Consider the following 18,896-nt stretch of genomic DNA (forward strand, 5'->3'; position numbering starts at 1 on the left):
AGAGCAGGTCCTCATTTGACACAATGCACAATCCTCTCATTGGATTTATAGTATTTCACTGATCTACATGTGGAGGCAATGCACTGAAATATGCAGCAATGTACCAGCAAAGGCAGTGAGGAATTAGACTGCTTGCAAGTAAACAGATGTAAACAATGCAGGTTACAATTTCTTTTTTTTCTTTTTTTTTGGAAAAATCAGCTTTGGAAAACACATTCAACACAACATTCAGCTAGTCAGACTAGCTGTTTCTCCACACCTCCACTGTTTATGCTAAGCTAAGCTAATCATCTCTCAGCTTTTGAACTATACTTAATGCACAGACAGGAAAGTGGTATCGATTATTTTCTTCTAACTCTCAGCAACAAAGTAAGAAACATTAAAATGTCATACTATGCTTTTAAAGCTAATACTGTTTTCATGGCTTGGGGCAAATTGGTTGTATGAAATATACATTTTTTTCTCTTATCTGTATTTTTAACTCTACAGCTTTGTCACCAGGAGTAACAATACATGGTGTGTGGACCCTAAAGCCAGCTGGCTCAAAAGAAGACTTGAGAGGTTAAAAAAAGTAAGTCTGGAGAACACGTGTTTAAGTTGAAATTTACAGCTGAAAGAAACATAAACAAGGAAATCTTGTTGATCTTGATGGTTTTGTATTTCTATATTGATGTTTTCTTTTCTTAGACTGTCCAAAGTCAACAATAATCTTAAGGATGTTGTTCATTTGATAACACATTGTCAGGTGCAGTTTGAGGGAACATACCCAACCTCTACACTATTAACAAGTTTTAATGTGTGTTGTCTTATTTGGCATTTAGGAAATTTGGTCTGTGACTTCAAATCAAATGCAGCATATATGTGAAAATCTTAATTTCTATAATGTTGGACTTTTAACTTTCCAAGCTGAAGTGAACTGTTTCTCTCCACAGAGAGGAATAACTTGTGGACCCCTTGTGAAAAGCCTTCATCAACCAAAATGAAGATGATGCATCATGACCTTCTGAGCAGAATGCTGGTGCTAATTTCTCTTAAATTTTTCTACTAACTAAAATAAAATATTTTTTTCCTCTATTTCTAAATACATATTTTACTAATGGCTTTGCAGAAATCATGACATCTTATAAACTAATAAAGCAAGCATTGAAAAACATTGTATTGGTGTCGTTGCTGTACTGATATGCTGTATTGACAGCTTGGGACAAAAACATCCCTGAAAATCTGTGAAAGATTGAAATATTTTCTGTTTCATAGCAGCATCAACACATCACACCAGTACCGAAGACAATATATCTGTTTACATATTTTTTAATCCCTTTAGGAAAGAAACATGTCAGAATCATTGAGTAACCACTCAGAAAGACAGCAGTGTTCCCCTTTCTCTAGAAAGAGGGGTTGTGTGTTCTATGTAGCAACGATTTTTCTCCTCACAAGTCACTGCTTTACTGTAGAACCAGCTCTTCATCGTTCACTTTCACCAGATTTCTACTGTACAGAGACACATACTGGGACACAGGATGCCTTCCTCTCCTCTCATGTATTTTTTGGGTGGGGTCACTTTGCCTTTATTTGACAGTTAAAGTTTAGAGAGAGACAGGACATGTTGCATCATGTGGTGTGCACCTTAACCATTAGGCTACCAGGGTTTCCCAAGCACTCTTTCGACAGTCACAACCAAGATGATGCATTGTGACTCCCTACACAGAAGTCTTTACACTGATACCATTTTCTGTTTCATTTTTCTACTAATTTGGATCAAATTATTAATTTTCCTTGATTTAAAATATATTTAAAGATTTTAACAATGTCTTTGTAGGAATCTTTTGCTTTCTAAATTAATAAAGATTTCATTTCATTTTTTGGTCCTTTGTTTACAGTTTATATCAGCTTATATCATGACCAAGAACAATGAAGCTGAACAAATATGAGCGAAAACAAACGTATGACCCTTATGAACATATTATACAATTCAAGTTGTTTCTGAACAAAAAGTATATCAGATTACTCAACACTCTCTGGTCCAGCTTGTTTTTATTTATTCTAAACTTTTGATTGGAGCGCATATTGGGTATGCTCACATCTGTTGCACCTACAGCGGTTAATCCAGATGTTTTCTTCATTCTGTGCAGCTCATCACTCTCAGCACACATCCCTCTGCACTCTGTCCTTATATACAGTAAATAGTAGTAACTAGTACTATACAGTAAAAGTTTGTTCATCCTCAAGTCCATCTCACTATACTTTAAAGTCCAGTTAAAAATAGGTTTTTCTTCTTGTCCACTGGGTTGGGGTTATGTGTTTTACCTGCAGAATGATGTATATATAGAGTTTGGCACTTCAAAGTAAGTATATCCATATGTCTTAAAACATATCTGGAGGTCATCTTTAAGAGTTCAATACACAAACACTATGAGTCATGATCACTTCATTTTCATGGTGAGTCTTCTGAGCGTGTCCTAGTTTTCATCTTGAATTTCGGTTTCTGAATTACTCAGATCCTTTACTTTAGTAAAAGTGCCAATACAGTAATGTATAAATACTCCATTACAAGTAAAAGTCCTGCATGAAAAATCCTACTGAAGTAAAAGTACATAAGTATTATCATCTTGATGTACTTAAAGTATTGCAGTAAAAGTAATGGTTTGGTTCCTCTGACTGATATATTATTATATATGACATCATTAGATTATTAATACTGAAGCATCAGTGTTAGAGTAGCATGTTACTGTTGTAGCTGCTGGAGGTGAAGCTAGTTTGAATTACTTTATATACAGTTAGCTAGTTTAGTCCAGTGGATCCCAACCTAGGGGTCGGGCCCCTCCAAAGGGTCACCAGATAAATCTGAGGGGTCGTGAGATGATTAATGGGAGAGAAAAGTAGAAAAAACAAAGGTCTGATACACAAAACTGTTCCACTTTTTGGACTTTTTCTCTAATCTTTGATTTTTGGTGAAATATTGGATCATTTGAACATTTACTGAAATGAAAGCATGTGAGAAGTTTATAGGGAAAAATCACTATTTGGTGGAGCTGTTAACAACTCATAGACATCTGAAATGTGACCCCGACTACACACTGCTTTTTGAAAGACGTCAAAAGCCAAAAAGGTTGGAAACCACTGATTCATCTTTAACAATGTGTTGTATTTTAAAAGCTTGTTATATTATCCATTGTGTCAAATCTTCATCTGAAAAGTAACTAAAGCTGTTAAATACATATAGTGGAGTAAATGGACTGTACTTGTACACATTCATACGCTGAATGGGTACAGGGGCTACCATGCAAGGTCCCAACCTGCCCGTCAGAGCGAACTAACCATTCACACACATTCATACACTGATGGCACAGTCATCAGGAGCAATTTGGGTTTCATTATCTTGCCCAAGGACAGTTAGACATGTGGACTGAAGGAGCCAGAAATTGAACCACAGATCTTCCGATTAGTGGACGACCTGCTCTACCTCCTGAGCCAAAGCCGCTAGAAAGTACAAGATTTCCCTCTGAAATATAGTGGAGTGGAAGTATAAAGTAGTATGAAATGGAATGAAAGTATAAAAGTACCTCAAAATTGTACTTAAGTACAGTACTTGAGTAAATGCACTCAGTTAAATTCCACCACTGGTTACAGGATGTTTTCATACAGTGGCAATATGTATCTCAACATTCTCAGTATTTGTATTGAATGTTAATGAAGGAAATCTTCTGATGTCTTTGGAAAATGAAGTGCTCAGTATGCTGTCCAAAGACAAATCAAAACAGATGCCTGCAGAGGATTTTTGGAAGGGTGTGAATATTTCCACACATCCAAACATATTGGATAACATGAGAAGAATAACAGGAAAAGGTCATTTTGTCTTGCCACAGAGAAATGCTTATGTAGTTGGAGGCAAACAAGGGAATCACAGAATTTTTTTAGAGAATACTGTTGCAAACACTGCTGGCTCTCTTGTTTGTGTTTGGCATACATTGAAACTAAGGGTTGACTCAGAGTCAAAAGTCAATAAATTATGAATCCAAGCTGTCATTCTAGCAAGGCATCACTGTCCAGATTTGTGCTCTGAAAAAACAGTGATTCACTTCATCAAAAAGTTTCTGCCAGGCCTTGAGACACATGTTTCCACACATAGTTTAACTAAGGTTACTAATGTTATTGTGTTTGTGTGTTCGTGTGTGTGCTGCACTGTAGGGTGTCCGCAGTGTTACAAGCCTTAGCCCAGGTGTCGTAGTGTGGTGGGACAGACTGTGTCCCCTATACAGCTGATCATGAGCAGACAAACCAGGAATAATGTGAAGGAGAGGCACTGAGTGACTGTCCTCATCAGAAGAACAACAGCACGTTATTGGTGTAACTGCTTAAAATGACATATGTTTATATTCTCTTAAAGGCGACCTCTTGTGGTCGTGTGAGTAATGACTGTGACCCTGGAGGTTGCTGTTAGTATCTGGTCACCTACAAACAGTCAACAGAGGGTTTTTTTTTAACCATGACCATAATCTTTCCCAAACCTCAACCAAGCAGTTTATAGCTGCCCAGACTTTTTAGGTTTAGTTGCCTAAACTTAAAGTTGCACCACTCCATAATTTTAGATAAACAATATGTTGAATGATGTGTAATGTGAAAGGAGTTGCTAATAATGTTGAACCCGCAGAGAATTATAACCCTGCTCTCCAGTTCTGCATTTCTCAGACTTGCTCCAGCTGCACCGGCTGATGTCTTGCTGACTCCCTGCACACATTGATAAGGCTTTTTAATATTTTTTTAAATTTTATTGGAACTGATGGATCAAAATCTGATAATGCAGAGTCATTTCGGGGGTTTTGTGTCACCCAGATACATGTATTAATTTATTACAGCTGTTTGTTTTGTAATTATTGCGTATGGAAAAGAAGCCTTCTTGGACCAGTGTTCGTCACATGATCCTGTGAAATGAATGGGGAGCAAAATCCAGTCTGAGCAGACCTTCAGCCAGTCACCTATGATATAGGTATATACTGTATACTAGTGTAGCTGTTCATCTCTTAGACTACATTCATTACATTTTGCTCAAAATTGCACAAATTACTCTTTCACAATGCTACTCTTCACATAAACATTGTACTCATTGCCTCACAATGGAATTATTTCTCTTATGTCTTCAACTCTACAGCTTTACCACAGTGAAAAACACACACCTGTGTGTGAACCTAAGAGCCAGAGGACAACTCCAAAAGTTAAAGGCGGTGAGTCTGAAGACACACTGTTAGGTTGAGATGTCACAGCTGAGAGTCTTACAAACCAATAACAGCTTGTTATCTTGATTTGTTTTTTGTTTGTTTTCATACTCACATTTTCTTTTTTTTTATATAACTTTATTTTCACCCTTTATTTTTCATTTCCATGCGTAATAGTCTTTTCCATGACAACAACACTCCCAGTGATGTATTTGATATGACACAGTGTGAGACAGGGTTTTAGAGAATTTACCTTCCAGCTCTGAACTTCTATCATACTTTCCCTCCAGTGAGGATTTGGGAATTCTTCTGACCTCAAATCAAACGCAACATAAATGTGGGAAATAATGTGGGACCTTTAATTTTCCTCAGATTAACTGAACTTGTTTTCTTCAGAGAGAGGAATAAGTTGCTACACCCCCTGAAAGACTTTTAACAAAAAATGAAGAAACAACACCACAATCATCAGAGCAGCAATCCTCACACTAACACTATATTTACATATTCTGTACTCATAACATAGATGACATTTCTTTCCCTTTGTTTTTGTAAGACACAGATATTGACCGTGTCTTTGTAAGAAATTTTAATTGAAACTAATAATTTTTGACCAAGTCTCACACATGTACAGTACATGCAGTCTTGACAAATAAAGCCTTCATATTTGGAGAAATAGATATAGCTGCAGCTGCATACACTACATGATTTTTAATGCCTTGAAACTACCTGATTTTCAAATTACATCAGACAGGACAGGACCTTAAAAGTGATTGTAAAGTCCTTAAATTTTGGATTAAACCTCCTGTGGTCAGTTTCATGCTTGTGTAGCCTTTATTTATGAACAAAAAACAACCAAATATAAGTCATTGTTTCTCAGGAGCTAAAGCTTTACTGGATCAACACTCTTTATCCCTCAAAACAAGAAAAACAAATCAATCTAGGCTCAATCTACACATCAGTTTAGTTTAAATATAAAAGATTTATTAACATGCCAAAACAGCATCTTCATATATTAGACATTTGTATTTTATGTACACACGTGATGGATAAAATGAGGTCAAAGGTTGGATGTTGTAACCTCATGTCTTCAGTCAGACCTGCTCTTGAGGAAAATGTATGTTCTCCACTCAAAGTCAGCAGGATCCTCAAAGTCTTCTTATAATATGCTTTTGTGGGACTTGTGTTGTGATGTTTTTTTTCCAACAAATTGCAAGATAATGATAAGTTCAGAGCAACACCATCCCTCCATGTTGGAAGCAGTAGCTGTGGTGTTGTAGCAGGTCAGGGTTTAGCGTCTTTGTCTGCTTGGTTGGGAGGAGGATCCATAAGGTCCCTGAATCCCAGTTTTTCCAGGGGCTCCTGGGCCATCAGCTGACTGGAAAACAAGATAATAAGATGACGGAACAAATGTCAGAAACAAGTGAAGCTGGACTGTAAGTGTCATGCCAGGAACATTTCATATTTCTTACTGGTTCATCCGGCATTCCAGGTAGTCTTTGGACTGTAGTCGGCACTGGGAGTTGTTGAAGTTGTTGTCTCTCAGACACTTCATGAACGTCTCCTTGAAGTCTTTACACTCTCCTGAAATAACAGTCAGTCACAATCAGCCTGAAGGTTCAGCCAAGTAGAGTTTTGCAGTTTGTCAGGCTGCAGATAGTGTTTAAGTTAATATTAGACAATATTTCTGCACATATGGTTGCTATTGAAATGTTGCTTTTAATTTTTTTTTAAATTTCCTATATATAGGCTACAATCAGTATTTGTGATGTACTTTTGGAATTTCTTAGTTCAAGCTTGGATGGTGCACTCTGCTGTAAACACACAGGACAATACCATCTGTTGGATTCAATTATACCTGACAGCCAGACAACGTGGTCTCAAAAACATTGTGCTTTGTTTTAATGTGATAAAGGAGAATATTAAACATGAGGTGTTGTGAGTCCTTTAGAATTCACAAATACAATCTACAGTTAGTTTGTTGGACTCAGCACTTTGTTTTGACACTGACTGGAGAGTTAGGACACAGCAGCATGTGTGTCACATTCAGCATTTTAATAGACGTGACAGAAACACGATACTGTGCTGTAATTTATTCACAGAACTGCAACTTCTATTAAAACTCTTTTCCAAATTTGCAACTGTTTCATCCCAGCTAACACAGTCACAGCTTAGGAAAAGGGTTAAACTATACTATCATGCAGCAGACTGATTATATTATATATTATTTCCTCCGGGTGGTTAAAAGACTTGAAGATTTGGAAACAAAACAAACTGGTGCTGAAGTAGCTCGCACTCCGTTCATTAATACATTATAGCTGTAAATTACAAAGTAACATAAACGACTAACGTAGCGAGCTGAAGAAAGACGACAGGGCCAGTTTGTGTCACAGCTGACGTTACAGACAGCAGTCTTTGCTTTCATGTCAACAGCAAGACAGAACTCCGACATCAGTTATGCAAAACTTACTGCGTTATTCAACAGATACAAAGCCGACAGTCTGTGATTTAACTTACCAAAATGATCCAGTGGGAAAGAGCCTTTATCAGGAGCCCGAGGTTTAAAGCTCTTCGACCCGAAATTCATAGCAGTGGACATGTTTATGTTTGTTTATGATGATTAATTTAGGAAGATGCGAGTCTGCGAGGCAACAGTCGCCCTGTGCGTCAGCCCGTCGCAGAAATATGACGTCTCTATGGACAGGCAGTAGTAGTCGATTTGGTGGCATTGATCATCGATCATTTGAGTAACAATTTGACATGTAAGATAAAACAGTGTCATACATGAATCTAATTCATTTTATATAAACAGTTCAATTTATTTTTCAAAATCATATAATCTGTACACAATCTGCACAAATCGACAAAGAAATACCTTAAGAATCTTATTAAAATCCTGCTAAAAATATACACAACATGATATAATATTGTGGGAATATCATAAACCAGTGTTTACCGTGAGGTGCGACCTCATTGTTTAGACAAAGTACAGCTATGTTGTGTTTGTAAATAACATAAAACATAAAATTACTATACAAAAATATTTTTTTCTTTTTAAACGTTTAAATAGTCTTATGTATTTGATTCATTAATTATTTCAGATGTATCATTTTTACTAAGATGTAATAATTAGTGGATTAACAGATTAGTGAATTGACAAAGAAATTACTGTTTATCTTTGGGTTTTGGATTGTTGGTCGGAAGTTATTTGAAGATCTCATAGAAATTGAGATGGACTTTTTAGGGGTGTTTTCTGACCTTTTATAGGTTAAACGACTAGTCGGATAATTAAAAATTAATTTCCAACGGATTAGTCAGTAATTAAAAAATCATCTTCAGTTGCAGCTGCATTTTTATTCACTTGGTAATCTAATACTGCTCATATTCTTTCTTGCATGCAGTCTCCACTTGTTTATAGCTTGTCAGTCACCCGCAAAGCACTTAACAGCACTAACATGTTTGAAATGTGCTAATAAATATTGATTTGAAATATGATACAGACATGGGCATTTTATTGGAATATTAAAGTGGGGGAGAGTGTAAATAATAATTAATCATTAATATCAAAACAAATCAATTGATGATAACACATAAACAGCTGAGCATGATTTCAAAATGAAAGCAAAATGGACATTCCTAGATGACTTTTATATTTTTAAGACAAGTGTGTTCAGGTAGCCGCCACTGGATGTCTCACTATCATTACATATGAGACTGGACGGTGGCGAGAAGACAGACGGGCAGGGAGGGAGGGAGGTGACGGTAATGTAGGCTTGATCATTATGCAGTCAGCGAGACTTGGTAATAGAGCTATCAGTGTGCGTGTGTGTGTGTGAGTGAGAGAGAGAGAGAGAGAGCGACAGAGAGAGAGAGAGAGAGAGAGAGAGAGAGAGAGAGAGAGAGAGAGAGAGAGAGAGAGAGAGAGAGAGAGAGAGAGAGAGAGAGAGAGAGAGTCTACCTCCATCCTCTCGGTTTGGATCGTTCAGTCTCCTTCGGTCTTTCTCTCCTCTCCAGTTCAGATTGGAGCTGACAGGTGATCGGGCTTCCGCAGCGGATGTTCTTGTGCTTGGCTTCTTCCCCACCGCGGTGAGGCTGGACGGATAAACTCACCATGGCGCAGGAACCGGAGGGGAACAACCGGCTCCTGCAAGACGTGCTGGCGAGACCGGGCAACGAAACGTGCGCTGACTGCGGCAATCCAGGTAAGCGAGCCCGAAGCCGGTGTCTGATGGAGCCAGATGCATGCAGCTGCACTTGCACCAATGCATCTACAGCCTATTGCATGCGCTCAAGGTGGGAAGATGCTGCTTCAGAACCAAAACAAGTCAAGGGTGTCATGAATTTCCTTTTTTGGTCCACATATGATGAAGCCCGGCTGGAAAAAGCCACCTGAAAACCCCTGTTGGCAGGTAAAGACCAGGCCTACTGAAAGCAGACTGCACTCTGGACTTAGTCTGAGCCATAAACACATAAAACACTCCCAATGTGTGTGGCTGACAGCTATTATTGTTACTGACAATGTGTGTGTGTGTGTGTGTCCACAGTGTGCTGGTAATGTGGTCTGGTGTCATCATGTTCTACACTGTAAGCAACCTCCATAAGGCTCACTCAGTAATTATGGGTGTGTGTATTTTTGCTTTACACATTTGTTTTCCATTTACAGAGGAGATGTGTACATAAATATATATATATGGGACATGGCACTAATCTCCAACAGGCAGTTAAACATTCCTCTTTTGCATTTCAGTGCATCTTCATCCTTTTCTTCATCTCTCTCTGTTTCCCCCCCTTTATCCCCTCTCTTCCTCTCCATCCCCTCCCTTCTCCTTTTTTCTCCCTCAAATGGCAATAAACCAGTGAGTGGCCGCCGAGGCTCCAGCATGGGCTGTACGCCCAGTACTTGGAGCCAAGCCCACCCAGGATGCCTGTTCCTTGGCCCTGGTTACGGTTCCTCTGAGGACTGGCTGGTAGCGGAGCAGCTTTTGGGGCCAGCATGGCTCTTGCAGAATTATAGCTTTGTCTGAGAGACGGACACTTGAGGAGGGATTTCATTTTGACCAGCTTTAAAGAATATGTTTTTTTTTATGTGGCCTTATGGTTTAAGATGTACCTAGAGGTAAACGTTGGGCCTGACTGTCGCCATGCTTCGTCACCTCTGTAATCATTCCACTAAAAATGTAGCCACTGTGAAGCGAGTGTAGAACAGCTGTTCTGTGTTGTACAGCTGTGAAAGGTGCATTTGGGGTATAATATGACAGTTCTGCTTGGAGGACAGAGGTAGCCGAATAGTCAGAGAAGCTGGTAATTGAAGGGTGACTGATTCAGATCACAGCTAGGAAAACCACAGCTGGTGGTGAGGTGACTCAGATGCTCTCTTCTCCCTCAAACAAGTGCTGAGATTCCCTCGAGCGAAGCTCTTCAAAAAAAAGAAGAAGCTGAACAGACCAGGCTGCACGGATGAAAAGTTTTAGGATACACACCCATCAACCATACCGTTATGCCTCCACTACCAGATCAAGAATTCCCAGGCTCAGAATCCATATCTCATAATTGTCAAGATATGAATTATTGATGCAGGTTCGGTGGCTCTATGCCAGCAGGGGACAGGATTTTTTTTTTTAATCTCAGTGGCTTTTTCAGACAAAAACACCACAAATTGTCTCAGCACAGCAAAGTAAACAAGCATATTGTACTGGAGTGGGTGGGTGTTGCTTGGTAGGATGAAACAGGACAGGTAGTATAGACCAATAGACAGATAGATAGATATGTTAGTACATTGATATATGATTGAAAAACAATGAGTGTCTCTCTGCATTGGTATTGATGGTTTTGGCGTTTTCTGGCTGCAGCTGTGCCGCAAATCTTCTATTAACAGGGTTGGGTAAGATTACGTTCGCATTATATATAGTAAATATCTGCAACTGGTTACATAATACTCTGATATAACAAAAATGAGTCATCAGAATATTTTGGAATACCTTTTGGATGACTTAATTTGTTGGTATTTCAGTTTACACATCCTTTCTAACATAATCAGGACTGATTACCTGTATTTTTGTGTGTAATCTGATTACATAATTCAGATTAGATGTAATTAGTTACCACCCTACTCTGTCAATCAATCAAAGTCGTTCTTTAAGTTTCATATGTAAAAGTGGAAGAGATGAAAATGTAATGAGATGTAAAGAGAGGACCTGAAAACTGTGATGTGGGAATTCAGTAATTATGTCACTGTATGTTCACAACTTTAACAAGTCTTTTCCATAAGTAGGTTACTGTGACACAGTAAATCAGAGGTTCCCAACCTGGGATGAATCTTAAGAGCCACTGGATGATTAAAGATATCAGTATGTTTGTGGGATTTACAAACAGAATCTTAACCCCCAACAATTACCTAATGAAATTATTATTTTTGAGCAGGGCGTGGCATTTTTGCCTTTAATTGACAGTAAATAGTTGAGAGGCAGACAGGAAATATGGTGAGAGATGATGTGCAACAAACCAGATCCATCCAACATTTATCGTAACTTTCCGAAAACTGACAATCCAACAAGCACTGAGAAAGTAGACAAGATTGACCTTCTCTTTCAAGCTCTCTGTTTTTATCCTTCCGTTACTTTTCGTACGTACGACTGAGTGAAACACCATGAACGCATTTGAGGAAAGACTGTCCAAAACTGTGCACCATGATCTATAATTGTATGAGTCATTGTGTCTTGACCTTCTCTATAATGGCAGGTTTTATGCTTATTTATATTTATACAGGTATAAATATTTTGAAAGACACTTTGTGCGAAACTTTTACCAGTGCAGCAAAAAAGAAGAAACTGAATTCCACCACACAAAACTGTTTTTTCCAGACCTTTCTCTAGTCATTGCCATTTTTGTGTAGTTTAATACTGTATACATTTATCAGCCTCTAAAAGGCATTTAAAAGTAAAAAGTATAAAATTATTTTTTGACTGAGAGCTGTCGAGTGGTTGCAAGCAGACATGCCTTGTGTAAAGGGGTCACAAGAAATAACGCTGTAGTACACACAGAGATATATTGTAGTTCTAGATAGAGCCGCAACGATGAGTTGATTAAAAGATTTGTTAATTGACAGAAAATGAATCAGCAACTATTCTGATAATTGATAATTCTCAATTAATTATCATAAGTCACTTTTCAAGCAAAAATGCCGGATTTGATGAAGAATTTGCTGGTTTTCATTGTCTTACATTGTGTTTGGAAAAAAACAAGACTTTGATCACTTCACCTTGAGGTAACAGGCATTTTTCTGTGTTTTCTTCTGTTTTATTCACTAAACGACAGCCGATTAATCAAGAAAATTATAAGTGATTAATCAATAGTGAAAATAATCATTAGTTGCAGCCCTAGCTCAAGAAGAGTCACTGAAGTTAATCTTAACAATCAGATGTGTTAACAAGAACAAGACAGTACCATAATGGCTAGCTGACATGCTCTGCCATAGCTAACAAGGTGACATTATTTATTCAGAAATTAAATCAGACACATTAATAATGAAATTAATAGTTGCCAGACAGACATTAGCCATTAATTCTGCTAGAAATGAACGGCGAGCTGAAAACCTACAATAAGGCCTCTGTGTGACATCACATCAGAGCCCTCTATTGTGTGTGAATCTGCAGGCTAACAGAGTAAAAACAGACTACCTCATCATCAGCAGTGACCTGGCTGTCCTCCCTCACCCCTGTCTTATCTTCCCATCACAGATACAACATCCATTAACCAAACGGAAAGCCTGCTGGAATTGTTCTGAAAACACATAAAGCGGCAACAGTGCTTGTGCATTTTTTATGCTTAGTCATTCTTACTCTGCCCTTCCTTACCTTTGTGGGGTTTTTTTTTTCTCCCTATCTTCTCTCTGCTGGTGTGCTCAGACGAGACCGCTGAGAGGCTGAGCTGGGAGCTTATACGGCAGGGTTTCTCTGTAGCTCAGCAGCGTTGTGGTTCTGCCCTTCGCTAAGGACACACAAACGAGTTATTCCCTCCAGAGAGACGCCTCAGCAGTCGTCTGTGGTGCGAGGAAGGTGTTTGTTGTGCAGCAGAAACAGCAGGAACTCTGATGAGATAGACGGAAGTTTAGGCTCCAATGGCTTTCCTGACTCTTTTTTTTACAGCTTTTTGAGGGAAAGTTGGAGAAAACAAAAACTTTTCTGCATTTCTCTCTGCAACTCAGTGTCCTGATGACATATGGTGTGACTAAGTGAGATGTAGATTGCTTCACATATTTTTTGTCTTGTTTAAGTTGCATGAGCTTGATAAAAGAACATTATGTCATCTTAATACTATGATAGAAGCAAGTATTTTATACCCTGACTAAAAACAAGGGCACCAGAGAGAACTTTACTAAAGATTTGAAGCAATTTTTACAATTTAGCATCCGAGTCCGCTCTTGTGTTTCAGAATGTGCGTCCATTTAGAACCATGAGATTCAGTTGTTGTCATCCTGCGTTAATATAGTAGTTATGTTTCTGCAGCATTCATTTTAACTGACTTATTGAGGCGTTAATGGAGAGAAAATTTAACAGTATAAATGATGTTTACTAGGGCTTCCTAGTCAACTAGTAGTTGTTAGCTCAAGCTATTAATCATCTAGTCAGCGCATGTTTATGATATTAATTTAATTATTTAAGTATTTATTTTTTGGGGCATCAGAAAATGGTTTGAGTTCCAGGGATGAGAAAGAATGTGATAAGTAACATTGTTAACACTGTGCTACATTACAGAGAAATACAAAACTTTAATAATAGGCCTTTAAAATATACGTTTTACAAGCACACACATAAAGCGAGCTGCCTGTTAACAACAATGCTAACGGCAAAAGCGCTAATGATTTTTTTTCTTTCACTCCCGTGGGTCAGTTAATTCTGTTAAATCTCTCAGTTAGTTCTGTCATATCTCTCATTTTAGGTGTTTTCCTGGTTGTTATCACAGTGGACCGTGTCACTGACTGAATGATGAAGTTACACATCGGTCAATTCGGTCGGGTGGAACCTTGTCTCACCATTTCCAGTATTCATGGTTTCAAATTAAAATCCCCCTCGTGTTTCATTCACATTCCAGCCAAATATGAGGTTTTGATAAGGCGCAGCTCCCAAATGGAGTTTGGGGTTTTTCTTTTCTGCGACTAACTGACCAATGAAAACTTGGTCAACTACTAAGACTCTTCTCATCAACTAACGGTTGGTCGACTATTAGGGGGCTTCCCTTCGCTTCATTACAGTGAAGCAAAGGGAACACCATTTAGGAGGACATTTGAAAATGATGTTTGAGCTATGAATTAGGTTACCAAAATGCAGCTTAGTGTAGACACAAGACAGTTTGAGGTCCATTACAAGCCCTTGAGGAATGAATCATCACTAATGGCATATGTAATGGAGGGAAATAGGGGAACTCCACAGATTTGACACATGAAGATCAGTTTACTCATCACAGGGAGTAACACTCTGACTGTGTAAACAGATGTATAATATCTGCAGCTCTGGAGGAGCTAAGTCAAGTCTGAGAAAATAATATCTCAAGGGTCTCAAGGGTATCTCTATCTCTTTTGGAGCTTCTCCCATACTTAGAGCTAACTGCTTCAGTTTTCACCATTTGTTTTTTTATCTGTCGCTTGTGAGTTCCCCAAATTCAGTTTAGTTCATTTCACTAATATGACCGCACAGCTAAGCTGGTGGAATTTGATTCCGGCATACAGTTCCATCACCATCATTCCACAGACAAGAGTCACATAGCCACAATCAGAAATCACAAATACATAGCACAACGGTTACATATAGGTTGAATGGGGACAATAAATGAGTGCCAAGGAGTTCCAGACTTATGAAAGTACAATGCCAAATTGCTGGAGAAGTGGTCTTTGAGTTTGGGGTTTAAGGCATGTGAACAAACAAAACCAAGAGTCTACAGCCATGCTAGCGGCTGTGTAAGGCTGCACATCTGTGCTTTTAGCTAAGATACCAACATGCACACAACTGCAACACTAACATGCTAATGTTTAGGTGATATAATCTTTACCATAATCATCATCTTCGTTTAGCATGTTAGCATGTTAACATCTGGTAATTGGCACAACAACAACACAAAGTACAGCTGTGGAATGGAATGGCGTTAATTTGTGTTAGACAAATTTAAATTTGACCAGATGATGGTACTAGATGAAAACTCAGGGGATCACCAAAGTGATAAAAATGAATCCTTAGAAGGACATGAATGTGTGTTCCAAATTTCATGGCAATCTATCAAAATAGTTGTTGCCAACTTCATGTTGGCACTGATGGACAAGTCAGATGGTCACCAAAATCATACGAATTCATCATGAAGGAACCATGAATGTCTGTACAGTATTTTCTACCAGTTGACCAAGTAGATGTTGGGATATTTCACAGGATACATGAAAAATTTGACTTGCTGGTGGTACTAGAGGAAAAGTCAGGGCATCATCCTCTGGGCACCATGAATATCTGTAACAAATTTCACAGCAATCCCTCCAATCATTGAGATATTTCAGTCCCGACCAATTGACCCATATGGAAATTGCCATTCCAGTAGCCACGCCACTAGCTGCTCTTGCCAAGTTACTTTTTTCACTAAAAGCCAAACCTGCTGGTGTTATTAAGGGAAAAATCAGGGCACCACCAAAATCAGAGGGATACACTCTCTGGGAACAATGAATGTCTGTACAGAATTTCATGTCAACTTAACTAGTAGTTGTTGAGATACTTCAGCGTGGACCAGTGTGGTTGACTGACAGAGGCATTTAGAGTTATGTGTACGACAGTAATGAAAAAAAAAATCCTTCACTCAAGAGGGACTAACACCATCACATTTGTCAGTCTAACATAAAATACAGAAAACACCCATGTACAGTGTAGTGCATAACACAAATGGGTCTCAGGTGTGTGAATGGGAATCGGGAGGAATGCATGAATACAGACGTCACTAGCACACAGGCAGGTGCTTCGCAGCTGCGGATGTTATGGGTGTTGCCACACCCGCACTTTCAGAGAAAAATGATTCAACCCCCCACACACACACTTTTTCCTGAGGTAGTCACTGATGAAACGAAACTGAGTTCCCCATACATGAAAACCTATTGGTCAAGTTAGATTGATTGAATGGCCACTCAGCCAATGACAGCCATATCACCAACCCACCAGGCCAGGGAAGAGTAAAAGGTTGAAGTACGGTAAAGTTACATGTCTGCATTTAGATTCAGTGCTTCTGTTTCTTGCCGCTGGCTGTGATAAGAGATTAGAGAATAACAGATCAGAGCTATGAAACAGCTGTTTAATACTAGGCGATAAGGATAATGTTGCCCTTTGTTATTTCTGACACTGGTTTTGAGTAGAGTACTGTTTTTGTAATGTGTGCTGCTGTGTTCTTACCCATTTCACCCACTGACACTGGTTTTGAGTAATGAGTTTGGTCGAGTTGGACAATGTAGCTCAGTTTTCATCTTGTCGTGTATCATGGATGAAATAAGAAAAAAAGGAATTAAAGTCTTATTCTTTATATTTTTGTTAAAAGCGTGTTTTTTAACAGACGCTAAAAAATCTAAAGTCATTTGATAATACTATGGTATGTGAATGCTGGTAAAAAATATTTTGGGGTGAAGGGTTTGGTGCTACAATGTACATTTTGAACTCAATATTATTTGCATATGGTGGCGAAGAAAATGTAGAAATCCACAGCATTCATTTGGATTTGGCATGTTGTGGAGACTGGAACAGGGGCCGAAGGCATGTCCCACCCCTAGAACCCCCATACTTTTAAAATCACTGCTCCACCCCCACACAGGGGATCAATTAGAAAACACTGTGCTAGTAAGTAACACAACACATATGTACACTGTATTTAATCTTCACTGTTGCAATAAGGTTCCATCCGAAAAGATCTTTTAAATGCCTCAAGCATTTTACAGCACCTGGGTCAAGCAGTAAAACATACATTAAGTAAAATCTAATACTACATTGTCTGCTGTAGAAATAAAAGTGTGTGCTGTTGCCTGAGGGTTTTAGTCAAGACAGAGGGGGGGGTCACAACCTGAACTGGCCCCACTGTCAAGTCATTAACCCCCAACATGACACAGCTACTGACAGACTGACGCGAAAACATCCAGACATACAAATGACTTCTTGCAGATGCAGAAAAGCTCCCCGCAAATGGTCACAGGCACAGGGGCCGCCATTGTATAAATGCCCCCTCATTCATTTATCCTGCATCTGCCCCGCAGCAGCACCACAGGCACCTCTTTCTTCAACCTTGTGCGGTCGAATCAAAAGCTCTGTTGTCTCTCCGCCAATCGAGCCACAAGCCTTGTAAAACTCCTGAAAAACTTGATTTGTCTTCTGAACAATTCGTTGGAGACAGAGCCAAGGTGCGGCGGCGCTTTAACAAACAGGCTTGGAACAGCATATGCACTGTGACAAAAACAGCAGAGTCACACTACATCAGGAATTTTCCACCTCCTGTTAGCTACAACTGCATCTGTTCTTCACAGTAATCCTGTTGAGAAACATCTTTTCTATGTACATGCAGAGGAGGAAGCCCTGTGTGTGCGTGTGTGCGTGTGTGTATGTGGTTAGTCAGTCATGCAGCCACAGTAATCTCCATGAGTGCTGTCTGCCTCTCCGTGAGGCCTGACTCAGACAGCGATGACCTCACCACCGAATGGCTGGTTGTGTGTTTTCGTGTCAGTGGGGTTGTGTGCGCGTGGGTGTGTGTTTGTTGGGCATTTTGCGTGATGTGTAATTGTGGCAGACATAAAAAGGAACATGTCTTCACATCTCTTGTGCTTTGTGCTCCATCACAATGCGAAATGATTAAAGGATAAGTTGACATTTATAAAAATATTGCACACTTGTCATGGGTTAACTGAGATAAATCGAAGAAAGCTTATCGTAGATGCCAGTAACACCCGCAGGGGATCTTGTGAGCACAGATCAACTCTCTGCATGATAAAGAACCCACACTTTTCCTTTTTTCCTTCCCTCCTCACTCCATCTTCCCTACTTTATCCCTCCTGCCTCATATTTTCCACCTCGAAACATCTCCTTTCAGGCTCTGTGGCATCTCCATCTATGCTTTCTCCAGCCTCAAGAGCACAGAGAAATTCAAGAATCGTTTTTTTTGCCCTCTCCCCCCACTCCTCTCTGTCCTTTAGCTCTCATATGACTCCCTTGAGTTTTACACACTCTCACTCTGTACGTGTGCATACATGTGTGTGTATTCGGTGCACCATGCTGAGGGCCTCCTCGTGTGAGAAATGGCAGCTGCAGAGAGAGCGAGATGGAGAGAGAATGAGACACGGTACTCTCAGATGCTTGTGGCCATGCACACATCAGGAATGTGCAAATACATTAAAAACACACTTCGACATCATGAATAGAGTGTGATACATCAGCATGACTGATATTTTCAGCTTCATTTTCAGATTTCCATATCGGCGTATACATTGGATGAAATTGCAGTACAGAAATGCCAAAGATATCTTAGAGGTAGTTTAGAAATTGTCACCATTAAACACTCACCGGCCACTTCATTAGGTACACCTGTGCAATCTAATGCAATCCAATACAACAGCTCTGCCATGAATTCTACATAAATATATAAAGCTTATACATTTTCAGTTTTTGTTGACATTGTCGGAAAGGTGATAAT

The 18,896-nt window shown here is 39.2% G+C and overlaps 2 protein-coding genes across 4 annotated transcripts in view; one reads left to right on the forward strand and one right to left on the reverse strand.

The window, feature by feature from the left end:
• Window positions 1–6,169: 6,169 nt before the first annotated feature.
• Window positions 6,170–7,891, reverse strand: LOC121887458 (cytochrome c oxidase assembly protein COX19). The gene is made up of 3 exons (XM_042398237.1): window positions 7,725–7,891; window positions 6,680–6,791; window positions 6,170–6,585 (listed from the first exon to the last, which is right to left on the reverse strand). The coding sequence occupies exons 1-3, from the start codon at window positions 7,804–7,806 to the stop codon at window positions 6,492–6,494; spliced, it is 288 nt and encodes a 95-aa protein (XP_042254171.1). The 5' UTR covers window positions 7,807–7,891; the 3' UTR covers window positions 6,170–6,491.
• A 1,063-nt stretch (window positions 7,892–8,954) lies between these two features.
• LOC121887456 (arf-GAP with dual PH domain-containing protein 1-like) overlaps window positions 8,955–18,896 on the forward strand; it is a 34,042-nt gene continuing 24,100 nt past the window's right edge. The window contains exons 1-2 of one of the 3 annotated variants that reach the window (XM_042398235.1): window positions 8,955–9,008; window positions 9,222–9,409. In XM_042398235.1, coding sequence (XP_042254169.1) covers window positions 9,319–9,409 — 91 coding nt within the window. In that variant the 5' untranslated portion in view covers window positions 8,955–9,008; window positions 9,222–9,318. Of the gene's footprint in view, window positions 9,009–9,137; window positions 9,410–9,809; window positions 9,829–18,896 lie in introns of those variants that run through there. The other 2 variants (XM_042398234.1, XM_042398236.1) reach the window with 2 other exon arrangements.

The sequence above is a fragment of the Thunnus maccoyii genome, chromosome 20, assembly GCF_910596095.1.
Source record: "Thunnus maccoyii chromosome 20, fThuMac1.1, whole genome shotgun sequence".
Taxonomy (NCBI): domain Eukaryota; kingdom Metazoa; phylum Chordata; class Actinopteri; order Scombriformes; family Scombridae; genus Thunnus; species Thunnus maccoyii.

What these genes read in the sequence shown, in the direction of transcription:
- LOC121887458 (XM_042398237.1), bottom strand. Translation starts at nt 7,806, where the DNA reads ATGTCCACTGCTATGAATTTCGGGTCGAAGAGCTTTAAACCTCGGGCT. An exon ending in TTTCCCACTGGATCATTTTG is followed by an intron (nt 6,792 to 7,724) that starts GTAAGTTAAATC and finishes CTGTTATTTCAG; the next exon opens with GAGAGTGTAAAGACTTCAAG. An exon ending in CTGGAATGCCGGATGAACCA is followed by an intron (nt 6,586 to 6,679) that starts GTAAGAAATATG and finishes CTTGTTTTCCAG; the next exon opens with TCAGCTGATGGCCCAGGAGC.